We start from the raw sequence: 16,150 nt of genomic DNA on the forward strand, positions 1-16,150 counted from the left end.
GCAGGGCTGAGGGCAGGGTGGGGGAAGAAGAATCACAGATGGGCCTGAGGGAGCTGCTGGTTTATTTAGGAGCCTGGGTCCAGCCCCCAGGGACCAGGCTGCACTGCTGAGCTGGCCTCAGACAGAGACGGGTCAGGTCCTGACTGGATGTCTCTGCCATCATGGAAAGACAGGTGTGCATGGGCCCAGGCAGGATCCCCCAGTGCAGAGGGCAGCCCAGCACCGTCTTGGCCACTCAGCAGCACACGGGGGCCTCGGGAGGCTCCAGGGGTGTGGAGCGCGTGCCGAGGCCATTACGAAGATCATGTCACGCACAGTTCGGCTGCCCAGAGCGGGGGCTTACTGCTGTAGGAGCGCTGCCTGCTGTCCGCCCCGTTGGCCTCCGTGGCCTCGGGATCTGTGGCAGCCCCCGCCTCGCAGTGGTAAGGGTTCTCCAGTAGCTTCAGCACCCGCCGCACCTGGAGGATCGTGAGGGTGAGAGGGGTCCGGGGCCAGCCCCCCGTCCCAGGGACCACAGGGACAGGCCTGTGCTTGCCTCTGAGAAGTCCCCGCGCTCGGCAGCCTCGATGGCGTTCTGCGCGATGTAGTTCCTCAGCACGTACTTGGGGTTGCTGGCGTGCATCACGCGCACACGCTCAGCCTGCCAGGCAGCAGCATCCCCGGCGCCTTCCAGGTCCTTGTCCAGCCGGGCTCTGGAATGACAGTTGGGCTCTGGAATCACAGCTGGGCTGGACTTTCCCGGCAGCGCCCCCCACCAGGTGACCGTGGACGCAGGGCTCACCTATATGCCTGCAGCCAGTCAGCCCAGTGGCCCTGGTTCCGGCTCTGCAGCTCTGCCATGCTCAGCTGCTCCAGCCGAGACTGCTGCTCCACACGCTCTAGCTCCCTGGCGATGCCTGCCCGGGTGCCCATGAGTGCGAACAGCTGCGGGTTTGACTGTGCCAGCATCAGCATCATGGATAGCTGCCTGTGGGGAGGCCAGGGTGTCTGGGAGGTAGCCCCTGACCGTGTCCCTGCCCCAGGCTGCTCTCACGGCTCACCTGGAGTCCAAGGGCCCAAGCAGCCCAGTCCCCAAGGTCCCTTGAACTCCACTAGCAGGGATGGACCCAGTAGACACACACCAGTCATGTCCATGCTCTGCTGCCCAACTTTCTGCTGGAGAGTCTCCGCCTCTAGAGTTTAATGCTTGTGGGACGGGCACTGCTATTAGCGCTTCCCTCATTTCCAGAAGGGTCAGGGTGGGCTGGGGCCACCCTTTCTCCAGTGGAGGGGGTTTCACGCTCAGCAGGGCCTGCTGGCCAGCGCTCCCAGCCAACCCCACTAGTCTTGTTTTTTAAGTTAAAAGCAGCAACACTCTCCGCGTCTCAGCCTGCACATGGGCGGGACTCTTCAGACGGGACGGGCCTTCCGTTTGGAAGATGGTGTGGGAAAGCTTGACCTCTGGGAGCCCATCCCCCCTGGAAACCCAGAGACTTTCCCTGAAGCCCAACCACAGCCGAGACCACGGTCTCCCCCCACACCTGTGTCAACCTCGATGCCCTCTCCTCTGTGACCAACGGGCCCCAGCACCACAGAGACGCCCTGACTGCACCTGTCCCTGGGAGTGGAGCAGCCACCTGGGCACCAGCCAGCCCTACCTCCACCTTCTCCTCCGGCCTGTTTCTGATTGTGCCTCCCTTTCTGGAAACAAATCCAAGGAAGTAGGAACTGAGTACCCACCGGGGATCCATCTGGGGCCGGAAGGCCAGCCTCAGCTCCTCCAGGGAGGCACATTGCTCCATCAGCCTGGCCAGGAACTCCGCCAGGCCTGGCGACTCCAGCTCCACTGGGAAGGAGCTCAGCAGGAAAAAGGTGTTTGTGAAGTCAGCACCTGGAACACAGGCTGCTCAGGGAGCTGGAAGCAGAAGGCCCAGGGTCCCTGTCCTGGTGCCGTACAGACCCCCCAACCCTCGCCCCCGCCAGCACACGTGCTGCATGGACCCACATGCTCACCCCCCACCCCCACCCCAGCACGGACCCACACAATCCCCAACCCACACCCTCCACCTGGCACAGGTGCCATACAGACGCACACACTACCCCAGAGACACACACCCTCCACCTGGCACAGGTGCCATACAGACCCACACACTACCCCAGAGACCCACACCCTCACCCCAGCACAATGCCACACGGACCCACACCCAGCAAGGATGCCACAGAGATCCACATGGACCCAAACGCTGCCCCCAGCACAGGTGCCACATGAGCCCTGCTCAGCACTGGTCCGGGGACTCCTGAGCCCTCCACACCCCACTCCTCCACCCATCCACCGCCCAGGCGGCTGCCACTTGCTCTGGCCCTGCAAGTCACCTGTGAAGTGGGCTAACACCGAGAAGGCACAGAGGCTGCTGCCCGGCCCTCACATCCTCAGTCACGACTGCCTGCTTTAGGAGCTAGCGAGTGTTGAGAGGAGGCTGTCACCAGCCTGCAAAGGCCCAACTGTGACAGACACTGCGATCCTCCCCGACTCCGGAAAACAGCTGTCTCAAAACCATAGTGACCCTAAAACAACGTCTAAAAATGAGAAGGGAGCCAAAGCAACGCACTACAAAAAAGTCAACTACACACAAAGGCAGCAATAGAGAACGTGACGGACCAAAAACATGGCAGAGGTAGTTCCTTATCAGTAATTTGAAAGCAAATGGATCTCTCCAATGAAAGGCAGCTTGGCAAAGTGGGTGAAAAGACAATTTCCATGCTGTCACCACATGATCTGCAAGACATTCAAAGACACGAACAGGCTGGAAGTGAAAGGATGAAGAAACCCAGGTAAAGAGTAACCTAAAGAGAGCTGAGGTGACTATTATACTCACATTAGATAAGTTTTCTATTTTTTGAGATGGAGTCTCACTCTGTTGCCTGGGCTGGAGTGCAGTGGTGCAATCTCGGCTCACTGCAACCTCCGCCTCCCAGGTTCCAGCAATTCTCCTGCCTCAGCCTCCCGAGGAGCTGGGATTACAGGCATGCGCCACCATGCCTGGCTTGCTTGCTTATTTATTTACTGGGAGACGGAGTCTTGCTCTGTCGCCCAGGCTGGAGTACAGTGGCGCAATCTTGGCTCGCTACAACCTCTCACCTCCTGGGTTCCAGCAATTCTCCTGCCTCAGCCTCCCAAGTAGCTGGGATTACAGGCACCTGCCACCATGCCTGGCTAATCTTTGTATTTTTAGTAGAGATGAGTTTCACTATGTTGGCTGGTCTCAAACTCTTGACCTCTGGTGATCCACCCGCCTTGGCCTCCCAAAGTGTTGGGATTACAGACGTGATCCACCACGCCTGGCCAGAGAAGATTTTAAATAAAAAGTTGTCAGAAGGGCTGGGAAGGTAGCTCATCCCTGTAATCCTAGCTACCTGGTAGGCCGAGGCGGGAGGAGATAACTGGAGCACAGGAGGTGGAAGCTGCAGTGAGCTGTGACTGTGCTACTGCACTCCAGCCTGGGCAACGAAGTGAGACACACCCACCCTCAACCAAAAAACAAGTTACAGGAAACAGCATTATATACGGCAAGAGTCAGTTCATCAATAAAATGTAAAAATTATGAACATGCACCTACATGCACCCAGTAAGAAAGCCCTAAAATGTACAAACGTTGGCAGAATGGAAGGGACAGAGAACAAACAGTTCTATCTATAGTAAGAGTTGGAGACTTAAACACACCACTTAATAATGGATAGACCATCTAGGGTCAGGCGCAGTGGCTCATGTGTGTAATCCCAGCACTTTGGGAGGCTGAGGCGGGCGGATCACGAGGTCAGGAGATCGAGACCATCCTGGCTAACACGGAGAAACCCCGTCTCTACTAAAAATACAAAAAATTAGCCGGGCGTGGTGGCGGGCGCCTGTAGTCCCAGCTACTCGGGAGGCTGAAGCAGGAGAATGGCGTGAACCCGGGAGGTGGAGCTTGCAGTGAGCCAAGATCGCGCCACTGCACTCCAGCCTGGGCGACAGAGCGAGACTCAGTCTCCAAAAAAAAAAGCGTCTAGAGAGGAGATCAATGAGAAATGGAAGACCTGAACAACAGCCTAAACCAAGACCAAACAGGCATATACACAGAACACTCCGCCCAGCAGAACAGAGCATACCGTCTTCTCCAGGGCACACGGGACGTTCTCCAAGATAAGCCACAAAACAAGTTGTAATAAACATAAAAAGGCTGACATCTCTAGCCACGATGGAATGAAGCTAGAAATCACTTAAAAACATAACACACTGGCTGGGCGCGGTGGCTCATCCCTGGAATCCCAGCACTTTGGGAGGCTGAGGCAGGCAGATCACTTGTGGTCAGGTGTTGGAGACCAGCTTGGCCAACATGGTAAAGCCCCATCTCTACTAACAATACAAAAATTAGCCAGGTGTGGTGGAGCATGCCAGTAGTCCCAGCTACTTGGGAGGCTGAAGGAAGAGAATCACTTGAGCCTGGGAGGCGGAGGTTGCAGTGAGCCAAGATGGTGCCACTGCACTCCAGCTTGGGCGACAGAGCGAGACTCCGTCTAAAAACCAAAAAAACACAAAACACAACATACCAAAATTGATGGACACGCACAGCTGTAAATGACTACACTGAAGAAGATCTCCAATCAGTTACCTCACCTCACGCCTAAGGAACTGGAGAAAGAAGAGCCAAGATTAGAGGGAGATAAGAGACTGAAAAACAGAGAAGCCACACACTGCGTAACTTACACGAAGGCTTTAGAGCAGTCAGGTTCACAGACTCAGAGCAGAGTGGCTGCTACCAGGGGCTGCAGGGAGGGGAATGGGGAGCTGGTAATCGGCTCGCACAGGGTTTGGGTTGCAGATGTGAACAAGCTGCAGGGCTTGGCTGTACAGCACTGCTCCTGCGTCAGCTGTGATGCACTGTGCACCTCCTGTGCACTCCAGTTTAAGAGGATAGATCCAAGTGGTGTTCCTACCACAATAAAATTGTTTTTAAAAAACTGTTATGAACAATTGTATGCCAAAATTACCTATAAGACATGGACAAACTACATGACACAGAAAATTCCTAGAAACACAAATTACCAAAACTGACTCAAGAAGAAAGGAAAATCTAAATTGATCTAAGACAAGCAAGGAGACTGATCAATAATCCAAATTTTTCCAACAAAGAAAAGGCCAGGACCAGATGGCTTCACTGGTAAATTCTACCAAATACTCTTAAGAACAAATGGCAAAAAATCCTTTGCAAACTTTGAAGAAAAAAATGGAAGATGGGGGAATACCTCCTAACTCCCTCTGAGGCCAGCACCACCTTGACATTAAAGCCATACACTAAAGAAAAAACAAAGCAGAACTATAAGCCAGTATCCCTTACGCGTCCAGATGCAAAAATCCTCAAAATACTCTCAAAATTCAGCATATTAAAATAATTATACAGCACAGGCTGGGCGCGGTGGCTCACGCCTGTAATCCCAGTACTTTGGGAGGCTGAGGCAGGCAGATCACCTGAGGTCGGGAGTTCGAGACCAGCCTGACCAACATGGCGAAACCCCATCTTTACTAAAAATACAAAATTAGCCGGGCATGGTGGCAGGTGCCTGTAATCCCAGTTACTTGAGAGACGGAGGCAGGAGAATCACTTGAACACAGGAGGTAGAGGTTGCAGTGAGCCAAGATCATGCCATTGCACTCCAGCCTGGGCAACGAGAGTGAAACTCTGTCTCAAAAAAAATTTAAAAATAATTATATAGCATATTAAAAGGACCAAGTAAAATTTATCCCCAGAATGCAAGGAGATATGAATGAAATAATAAAATCATATGACCATCTTCATTGCAGGAAAAAGCGTTGATAAAATGCAGTAGGCTTTCATGGTAAAGGCACGCTGAAAGAACACTTCAGCCTGGTAAAAGCTGTATGTTAAAAAGCCCACAGCTAACATCACACTCAGTGGGTGAAACACTGAACACTTTTTCCTGAAGGTCAGGAACACAAAAAAGATGCCCATCTCAGCTACTTCTACTCAACATCCACGTCCTAGCTAGGGCACCCCAGTGAGTCATCCACATAACCCAGCAGTCCTACCAACTGTACACCATGGGACTGAGAGCAGGCATCAGAGAGCTTTGCACTCACTTTCACGGCAGCACTGCACACGACACACAATATACCGTACACAACAGCCAGAAGAGGAGCGTGTACGCCAGTAGGCCATGGATAAGCAAACTGTGGCCTGTCCACGCAACGGGATGCTTCTCAGACTTCAAACAGAATAAAATCCTGATACGAACCTGGATGAACATTGAGGACCTTCTGCTAAGTGAAATCAGCAGTCACCAAGGAACAAACACCATATGATTCCACTCGCAGGAGGCCCCTAGATCCACCAAATCCATAAAGACAGAGAGTAGAATGGGGGTGCCAGGGGCTGGGGCGGGCCCAGGGGGTGACTGTGCACTCGGAAACCGGAAGCTGGAAGATAAACCATCTCTAACCACAACAGCACAGGAAGCGCCTCGCTGTGGGCACGGCTGGGTCACTCACCGGTCAGGTGCATGGTCTCCAGGAGCTTGGACACCAGCGCCTTGTCTTCCTCCAGCTCCAGCCGCACGAGGCCCAGCTTCCTGCGCATCTTCTGCATGTAGTGCCTTTGGAACTCGGCATCAAACTCCTCGGCCAGGATGGCCTCGCCCAGCTCCAGGGGCAGCTCTGGCTGCAGGGCCTCGGCCAGCTTCTGCAGGTTCCACTTGCACACCTCGGGCTGCTTGCTGTATGCGTAGCGGCCGGTGTTGTCGGAGGCATTGCACACGTGGTCAGGGTCGTACCTGCCACACAGGGCAAGAGAGCCACGCCCTGCCTGAGGGGAAGTTCCCAGGAGATGGTGCAGGCACCCTGGAGGGGAGGCCCAGAGGAAGTTCCCACGTGGCCATGGCTCTCTGGCCCTATCCCACAGGGGTCCTGTCTCAACAGCCTCCGCCCAAGGCCTCCGGGATTGCCCTGGACTCTCTACTTCCTACATCAGCACCCAGCCCCCGTCGGCTCCCCCTCCGGCATCATGGGCCACTGCCTGGGGGCAGCAGGCTTCATGCAGCTCGCACCCCCCAGCCACTTACCTGTCCAGGAAGCCGAAGGGCCCGTAGTCGATGGTGAGCCCCAGGATGCTCATGTTATCGGTGTTGAGCACGCCGTGGCAGAAGCCCACGCACTGCCACTCGGCCACCATCCACGCCGTGCGCCGCGTCACCTGGGGGCGGGACAGCGTGCTTGCTCCCTCCTCCGGGTCCTGCCCAGACCCCCCAACTCGTGTCCATCCTTCCCCTCCCAGAAACCAGCTATGCTTCGCTGAGTGGCTCTCACTCTGGTACTTCTGGGCAGTCTGTCCCGATGTCCTGTCACCGCCTCCACCACAGCGCGGCAATACAGTGTGTCAAGGGTTTTCAAGCCCACTCACAGCACCCACTCTTTTACATGCTCCCAAAACCTGGCTTTTACCCAAACTAGAAAAATCAGGGAACCCCAGACTCAGGCCCAGTAGAGACCCCAAAGAAGCAGGGAAGGGTCAGCTCACTGAGGGGCCGCACCTGCCCCAGGGCCAGGCCACTGTCCATCCCGGTGCCACCACCACCCTGCCGGCCTAGCCCCTCCAACCAGACAGCAGTCTCCACTCAGCCCAGCGCCGGCAACCGTGAGAATAGGGGCCAACCAACGGGGGCCAGGAGCCCCCAAGATGCACTGAAGGCCCCACTGACCCTGCTCAACACAGGCCTGACACTGCCTCGCTCCTGCCAGGCCACCAACGCTCCTGGGAGGCAGTCAGTGCTGTCCTCCCTGCATCCCGGCAGAAGACTGAGGCTCAGAGGGGCAGAGTGACCTGCCCTGGCCACCCACGCTGTCTATGCCGGAGTACCAGGCTGCCCCCAGCGGCTCCTCCCGGCCTTCTGCAGCCCCGTCATCCCCGACACGGAGCACGGCTGGGGTGGACTGAAGGGACGCAGCTGGGGCAGGACACAGCCCCAGGAGCACCTGCCTCAGGCCCACTTCTGCTGACGGCAGCTCAACAGCCTCCAGCCACATGGCAAAGCGGGTCCCCACACGGCCCTGGCTGCAGCTGCTCCAGGGATGGCCTGAGACTTCTCAAAGACGATGCTGTGCCTCGTCCCCCGAACCCCCACTTGGTCTGACCCCACTGATGCTGCAGGCCCCCAGCCCAGCCAGGTGAGGTGCCGGGTTCCCCCACTGTGCACTGAATGCCCTGTGACAAGGACGATGCCATCAGACCGTGGGGCAGGGACCCAGACCCAAGGCGGGCCCTCAGCATCTCCCCAGTCAGGACCCAACTGGCTGCCCTGGGCATCAAGACGTGTCGACCCATGTGGGAGGTGCCCAGCACCCATGGTGCTTCCACCCCGCGCCCCCGCCCCGAGCTGGCCCTGCAGGGATACCAGCAGGAGAGCACGCCCAGGGCCCCCAACACCACTGAGCCCAGGGGAGTTTCAGGTTTGTCCCAGGGCACACGTGATGGGGTTTGCGGACAGGAGGGGGAGCTCAGAGAAGGGCGGGGAGGCTGGGTAAAAGCCTTTGTCCCCCGGCCACAATGAGAGTGTCTTCAGCACAGGAGAGGACACCCAGCACCCACCCACAGGGAGGGGCGGCCTGCAGCCCACTGACCTCCCGGAAGAAGGCGGCGTTTCTCTGCACGCGGTCACTGGCGTGAGCAGCCTGGATCTCAGGGTAAAAGGAGCTGATGACATAGTCAAGCAGCTGCACGCGAATGTCGTTCCTCCCCACGCTGGGGCCTGCACGCCCTGTGTGCTCATCTGCGGACTTAAAAATCTCAAAGGATCCAAACCTGGAGGGAAGACCCGAGTTGTCAACAGGTCAAACCTGACCCCGACCCCTTGTGAAAATAAGAAAAAGAAAAACACGTTGTTGTGGCTATTTTTTTTTTTTTTTTTTGAGACGGAGCCTTGCTCTTGTTGCCCAGGCTGGAGTGCAATGGTGCGATCTCGGCTCACTGCAACCTCCAACTCCTGGGTTCAAGTGATTTTCCTGCCTCAGCCTCCTGAGTAGCTGGGATTATAGGCACATGCCACCACACCTGGCTAATTTTTGTATTTTTAGTAGAGACGGGGTTTCACCATGTTGGTCAGGCTGGTCTCCAACTCCTGACCTCATGATCCACCCGCCTCGGCCTCCCAAAGTGCTGGGATTACAGGCGTGAGCCACCGCACCCGGCCTGTTGTGGTTATTAAATCTTGCAGCCCTACAGCAGAAAGAGAACCTTGATTAAAACAAAAGCAAACAACCAAAGAGAATGCACCCTGGCTCTACCTGACACAAACACAGACATATTCCACTTTTGGTCAACATCCAGCCACTGACCAGGCCCTGTCTACACAGTCTGGGGCACGTGCGGGGGAGGCCCATGGGGTCAGAAATCACCAACACCCCCTGCACCCCCACCCCAACCCCACGAGGAGGGTTTCTGCAGGTCTCACACGTGGAGGGGCGTGGCCTGTCACCGCATCCTCGGGAAGGGGGTGTGAAGGAGAGTCACATCTGTGGGCACTCAGCAACAGCCGTCCTCCAGGGTGACCGTCCCCCAGCGGACATCAGGCAAGGTCTGGACACATTTTCATTGTCACAACTGGGGTTACTACTGACAACCAGCAGGCCCAGAGCAGGGATGCTGCGTGCCACACAGGATGGACTTCACGATGATGCCAGCATTGCCACTGGGCGGGGCCTCAGAGGAAGCTGCTGCCCCAGATCCTTCCGTCCCCACAACCGCAGGACAGGAAAGGCCAGAGGCCCACAGGCAGCCTCAGGGGTGGGCGGCTGGCGTCCCAGGCAGGATGGGGCCGCGAGACCAACAGACAACTCTACGCTCAGGTGTTCAGGAGGAAGTGTTAGTCACCAGGTGGCAAGGTGACATCAAAAACTCATGGTTGGCCGGGCGCGGTGGCTCAAGCCTGTAATCACAGCACTTTGGGAGGCCGAGACGGGCGGATCACGAGGTCAGGAGATCGAGACCATCCTGGCTGACATGGTGAAACCCCGTCTCTACTAAAAAATACAAAAAACTAGCCGGGCGAGGTGGCGGGCGCCTGTAGTCCCAGCTACTCGGGAGGCTGAGGCAGGAGAATGGCGTGAACCCGGGAGGCGGAGATTGCAGTGAGCTGAGATCCGGCCACTGCACTCCAGCCTGGGCAGCAGAGCGAGACTCCGTCTCAAAAACAAAACAAAACAAAACAAAACAAACTGATGGCTGGGGGCCGGGTGCAGTGGTTCAGGCCTATAATTCCAGCACTTTGGGAGGCCAAGGTGGGTGAATCACCAGAGGTCAGGAGTTCGAGACCAGCCTGGCCAACGTGGAGAAACCCTGTCTCTACTAAAAATACAAAAATTAGCTGGATGTGGTGGCGGGCGCCTGTAGTCCCAGCTACTCGGGAGGCTGAGGCAGGAGAATCACTTGAACCCGGGAGGTGGAGGTTGCAGTGAGCCAAGATCACGCCACTGCACTCCAGCCTGGGTGACAGAGCAAGACTCCATCTCAAAAAAAAAAAAAAAAAAAAAAAGAAAAGAAAACTGGTAACTGATGGCTCACATCAGAGAGGAGCCAGCCCAGGACTCCAGACCAACGAGCAACTGACCATCAGATCAGAAAGCACGAGCAGGACACCGGGAACAGCACGCTTGTGGCTCCTGCTTCTTCAATGGCCATTTCCTCAGTCAAGTCTAAGTAGTTCCTTGTCATAAACTCCAGCAAACAGTTCTGGCCCCAGCCTCAGGCTCTGGGAGCCCCTCCTCCCCAGAAGCACCAGGCAGGGACCCTTCTCTGGTGCCCGTGGCCCTGGACCCCCCGCTGGTGCTTTGAGACATGCCAGCTCCCACAGGCCCATCTCTGGCCGCAACGAGGGCCTGGACGGGCACGTGGGAGGGCTTAGCACAAGTGTCCCAACCGAGCACCAAATGTCTTTGCACTCAGATCCCTCCCAGTGGGCGTTACGCAGCTACTTTGCGAACAGGCAGCTTCTGAGGCTGCCAGGGACAGGCTAGACTTTCAGAAGAGGCCAAGGCGGTCATCTGAGTTTGTGTTTCTACCAGAATCCTAGCAGCACAGGCCCAGATCTCCTAGGACTCTCTAAGCAAGTGTGTGTAGACAGGCCTAAAGGACCCCGGCATTACCTTATGAAAGTGGAAGCTATACGCAACACAACCGTGCATTGTTCATATTTGGGATTACCATCATAGAACACGTCGCGCACCACCGTGGACTCGGACGTGACACAGGCACCGGCCCGTGTGGTGGGGACCCCCAGGTGGAACATGGCTTCGCTGCACAGGAACTCCCGGATGCTTGACCGCAGGACCTTGCGACCGTCGGCCTGTCTGAAACCAAACACAGAGTTCACTACGTGGGTTGCGCAGGAATCACCCAACACCAAGATTCCAGGCAGCACACGGAAAGAAGGGAACGCGTGTAACGTGAGCAGCTCACACGTCCCTGAAAACCGCCCATCCCAGGTGACGTCAGGTGCCTCGTGAGCCTCCAACACCGCCCAGTTCCCTAGCAGGTTGTCGGCACAGCCGCTGGTAAAAATGGGCCTGAACACATGCAGGAGTCTGTCTTCCTGCCCAGGACGAGGATTCTGCAGCAGAAGCCAAGACTGTGTGACTGCGCAGCAGGGGCAAAGGGCCTGGGGCAGCCCTGCCCCATGGGACACAGTAGCCTTTGTCTGCACCAGGACGGGTGCCCAGGTATAGGCCAGCCAAGGAATGAGCTCCTCTGTGCCTGCCAGAGCCCTCATACCCACAGTGGGAGGAGGCAGGGCAGAGAAGCCAGCTGCCCGCCCCGAAAAACCCGCCCCTTGAGGCTCCAGCAGCACCGGCCTCAGGGCACTCAGCCACTTCTGATCCCCAGGTCTCGCATTCCCTTCCCCACACGTACGTCTTCAGGGCCCTGGCCTCCACCTCACGTCCTGCAGAACTGCTGAGGCCAGGGACTCGGACACACATGGGGAGGGGGATGTGAGATCTGAGGGCCAGATGACTGCCCTCTTTTTCTTCAATTATTTTCACTGCGATAAAATACACACAAAATAAATTTACCATCTTAAACCACTTTTTCTTTTTTGCTTTTTAAAGACAGGGTCTCACTCTTGTCACTTGGAGTGCAGTGGCACAAACCTGGCTCACTGCAGCACCACCCTCTCGCCTCAGCCTGCCAAGTAGATGGGACTACAGGCACTGCCGCCAGGCTCGGCTAATTCTTATCTTACTTTTTGTAAAGATGGGGTTTCATTATGTTGCCCACGCTAGTCTTGAACTCCTGGGCTCAAGCGATCCTCTCACCTTGGCCTCTCAAAAGTACGAGGATTACAGGCATGAGCCATTGCACCCAGCCCACCTTAGCCATTTTTAAGTGTACAGATCACTGCTATTAAATATGTTCATAATGTTGCACAACCATCACCCCATCCATGTCCAGAAATCTGTCTTGTGAAATTGAAACTTTGTCCCTATTAAACACTAGCTCCCGATTCCTCTACTCCCTCCAGCCCCTGGCACCTACCATTCTACTTTGTCTCTATGAATGTGGCTCTCTAGGTACCTCAGGTAAGTGGAATCGCACAGGATTTGTCTTTCTGTGACCAGTTTATTTCACTCTGCAGCATGTCCTCAAGGTTCATCCGTGTTGTAGCATGTCACCATCTTCTTTCTTAAGGATGAATAATATTCCATTCATCTGCTGATAGACACTTGTTCTGCCTTTTGGCTATGAATATCGGTATACAAATGTCTCCCTGAGAGCCTGCTCTTGAAGCAGGACTGCTGAATCACATGGTGATTCTATTTTTAATTATTTGAGGAACTTCTACACTGTTTTCCACAGCACCATGTCATTTTACATTCCCACAGCAGTGCAGAAGGGTTCCAATTTCTCCACAGCCTCAACACTTTTTAACTTACATTTTTTTTTTGGTGACAGGGTCTCGCTGTCACCCAGGGACAGTGGTGCAATCTCAGCTCACTGCAACCTCCGCCTCCTGGGTTCAAGTCATTCTCCTGTCTCAGCCTCCCAGTCCATTTTTGAATTGTTTTTTTTTTTTCCCGTTGTTGAGTTTTGAGAGTTCTCTGTATATTCTGGATATTACTCACTTACCAGATACATGAATTGCAAATATTTCCTCCCATTCTGTGGGCTGCATTTTTACTGTTAATACTGTATTTTTTATGCATAATTTTTAAAGTGTTCATGAAGTCCTGTTTGCCTATTTCTTTAGTTGCCTGTGCCTTTTGTGTCACAGCCGAGAAATCACTGCCAAATCCAATGTCATGAAGCATTTTCCCTATTTTCTCTAAGACTTTTAGCTCTTATGTTTAGGTCTTTGGTCCACTCTTCAGTTAACTTTGTTCATGGTGTAGGTAAGGACCCAGCTTCATTCTTTTGCATGAGGATCCAGTTTTCCCAGCACCATTTGTTGAAAAGTCTTTCTCCATTGAATGGTCTCAGCACACTTGTTGACAATGTGCTGACCATATATGTGAAGGTTTATTTCTAGGCTCTTTATTCCATCCCACTGGTCTATGTCTATCCTTATGCCAATGCCATACTGTTTTGCTGATTGCGGCTTTGTAGTAAGTTTTGAAATCAGGAAGCATGAGTCCTCCAACTTTCTTCAAAATTGTTTTGTCCATTCAGGGTCCCTTGAGATTCCATATGAATTATATTACTTTTTGAGACAGGGTCTCACTCTGTCATCCAGGCTGGAGTGCAATGGGACAATCACAGCTCACCGTGGCCTTGAATCCTGGGCTCAAGTGATTCTTCCACTTCAGCGTCCTGAGTAACTGCAATGAGAAGCACAACTCCACCATGCCCAGCTAATAAAAAAAACATTTTTTTGAAGAGACAGGGTCTTGCTGTTTCCCCAGGCTGGTCTCCAACTCCTGGCCTCAAGCAATCCTCCTGCCTTGGCTTCCCAAAGTGCTGGGATTACAGGAGTGAGCCACTGCACCTGACCCCATGTGAATTTTAGAATGGGTTTTTCTATTTTTGCAAAAACTGTCATTGGTATTTTGATAGGGACTATACTGAATCTCTTTAAAGAGTACTGTTGTTTTTCAAATATAAAGTTATCCAACCCATGAACAAGGGATGTTTCCATTTATGTTTTCTTTACTTTCTTTCAGTAATGTTTTTCAGTTTTCACCGTTCAAGTCTCTTCCTTCTCACGGCCACTTCAGATGTTAGCCTCAATCTCAGAGAAATGGTGAGGCCAGGGACCCCAGGACACTTGTGGGGATGACAGGCAGGGCCTGAGTAAAGGTCAGAGGACTCCTTAATTTTTAGGAGAAAATATATTCTAGCATACCTCAGGTCTGAAAGCACTGAGTTAATACTCAAGTCTTCAAATATAAAAAGTGTCTTCCAGTGACAGATAACTCTCATAAAAAATTTGTCTTTATAACTCAAAATATCACCAAAACGAAAGTTTAAGATGTTCGCCAAAAAGAAAAACAAAAAAGTAAAAAAAAAAAAAAAAATGCTCACAGGATAAGCAGGCCCCAGGCTGAGCATCTCCACCACGTTCCAAGGGTCAGAAACGCTCCCGTGGCCGGCTGGTATGTCACCTCTAAGCAGGTCGCTGGGGGTGGGGAGGGAGGGCCAGGCTGCCCTCAGACACAGAACAGAAGGGATGTGGAGACGGGGGAGTGAGGAAGACCCCAGTCTGAGGAGCTTGCTTGGCAGACGGAGCCCCAGGGAAGGGATGCTAAGGGACTGAGGGGCATTCCAGGTACTGGAGGGGGAGGTGATGAGAGCACAGGGAGGGGCCGGATGAGACGCGGCTTTAGCATTTCTCTGAACATAAAATGTACACTTGTGTGTATTGTTTTCTTAGTCATTCCACAAAAGCAGTAAACAATATGGAATAAGTACATTAATTGTTTAGTGTAAAAGAGCAGAACAGACTGAAGTGCTATCTGTACACAAGAGGCAGGTGGTGCGTGCACGGCTCCCCGGTGGGCCTGGCGGCATCTGGACCCAGATCCTGCCTTAGACTACCTGTGTGTCCCCCTCCCCTGAAATCTAAACGATGCCCACCTCACTTCGGGGTTAAAAAGGGTCGCCCGCAGGGAAGTCAAGGCCAGACCTCCGTGAAGTGAGTAGCAGAGCGAGGCTGCTGGACGAAGCGGCCCGCCCCACGGGCGATCGGAGGAAGGCTGGGGACCTGCGGGGTTAGGGTTAGGGTTAGCCTAACCTCTCACCCCGGCTCCCGTCCCTGGACTTGGAGCCCCAGCGAACGTCGGTAAACATGAGCGGCGTCACTGGTGGAGCTGACTCCAAGGTCCTTGGCGGGTTGATGAGCACAGGGAGCGGGCGGCTGCCAGTACCGCGCTCCCGCGGAAGGAGAGGACGCCCCACTTGGCAGTGGCCTCGGGATGCCCCCAATACCGCGCTGGGCGGAGGGCAGGGGCGCCCCGGCGGGGAGGACCCACCCGCGCCCCTCGCCCGCCCCGGCCCACCTGGAGAAGGGCGTGGGCCCAGCGCCCTTGAGCTGTAGCTCCCAGCGCTCGCCGGTCGCCGTGCACACCTCGCCCAAGTACATGGCGGCGCCGTCGCCCAGCTGCCCGGCGAACTGGCCGAACTGGTGGCCGCAGTAGCAGTGCGCGGCGGGCTCAGCGCCCGGCAGGAGCGCGTTGCCGCTGAAGAACAGCGCGGCCTCGGCCTCGGCCTCGGCCTCGCGTGCGGGCGGCGCGCCCAGGCCCAGCAGTGCCAGCGCGGGCTCCGACAGCGCCACAAGGCGCGGCTGCCGCAGCGGGGTGGGCCGCACGCGGGTGAAGCAGGCCCCGGGCACCGGGCGCGGCGCGGACTGGGCGCCCTCGGGACCAGGAGGCGGCGCCTCCACGGGCAGCGCGCGCAGGGCGCGGTTGTCGAAGCGCAGCCCCGCCAGCCAGCAAGGCGCGGGCTCCATGGCGGCGCCCGACAAGGTAGAGCCGGGCGCGGGCGACGGGTGGCAGCGGCCGAGGGGCAGGAGTCGGGCAGCCGCGAGCGAACCCCCGAGAGCAGCCCTGTACGCGGCCATCCGCGGCGGCGCTCCCGCCGGAAGCCAGCCTGTCCCGCCCGGAAGCCAGCCTGCCCCTCCCGGAAGCCCCGCCCCGCGC

At 55.4% G+C, this 16,150-nt stretch overlaps 1 protein-coding gene across 1 annotated transcript; it reads right to left on the reverse strand.

Moving 5' to 3' along the window:
* Positions 1–44: 44 nt before the first annotated feature.
* SELENOO (selenoprotein O) lies at positions 45–16,109 on the reverse strand. Its single transcript, XM_007976183.3, has 9 exons — positions 15,512–16,109; positions 11,168–11,371; positions 8,648–8,828; positions 7,093–7,223; positions 6,524–6,804; positions 1,720–1,870; positions 782–967; positions 536–692; positions 45–458 (listed from the first exon to the last, which is right to left on the reverse strand). The coding sequence occupies exons 1-9, from the start codon at positions 16,069–16,071 to the stop codon at positions 294–296; spliced, it is 2,016 nt and encodes a 671-aa protein (XP_007974374.3). The 5' UTR covers positions 16,072–16,109; the 3' UTR covers positions 45–293.
* Between the last annotated feature and the right edge of the window lie 41 nt (positions 16,110–16,150).

The sequence above is a fragment of the Chlorocebus sabaeus genome, chromosome 19, assembly GCF_047675955.1.
Source record: "Chlorocebus sabaeus isolate Y175 chromosome 19, mChlSab1.0.hap1, whole genome shotgun sequence".
In the NCBI taxonomy this organism is placed as follows: domain Eukaryota; kingdom Metazoa; phylum Chordata; class Mammalia; order Primates; family Cercopithecidae; genus Chlorocebus; species Chlorocebus sabaeus.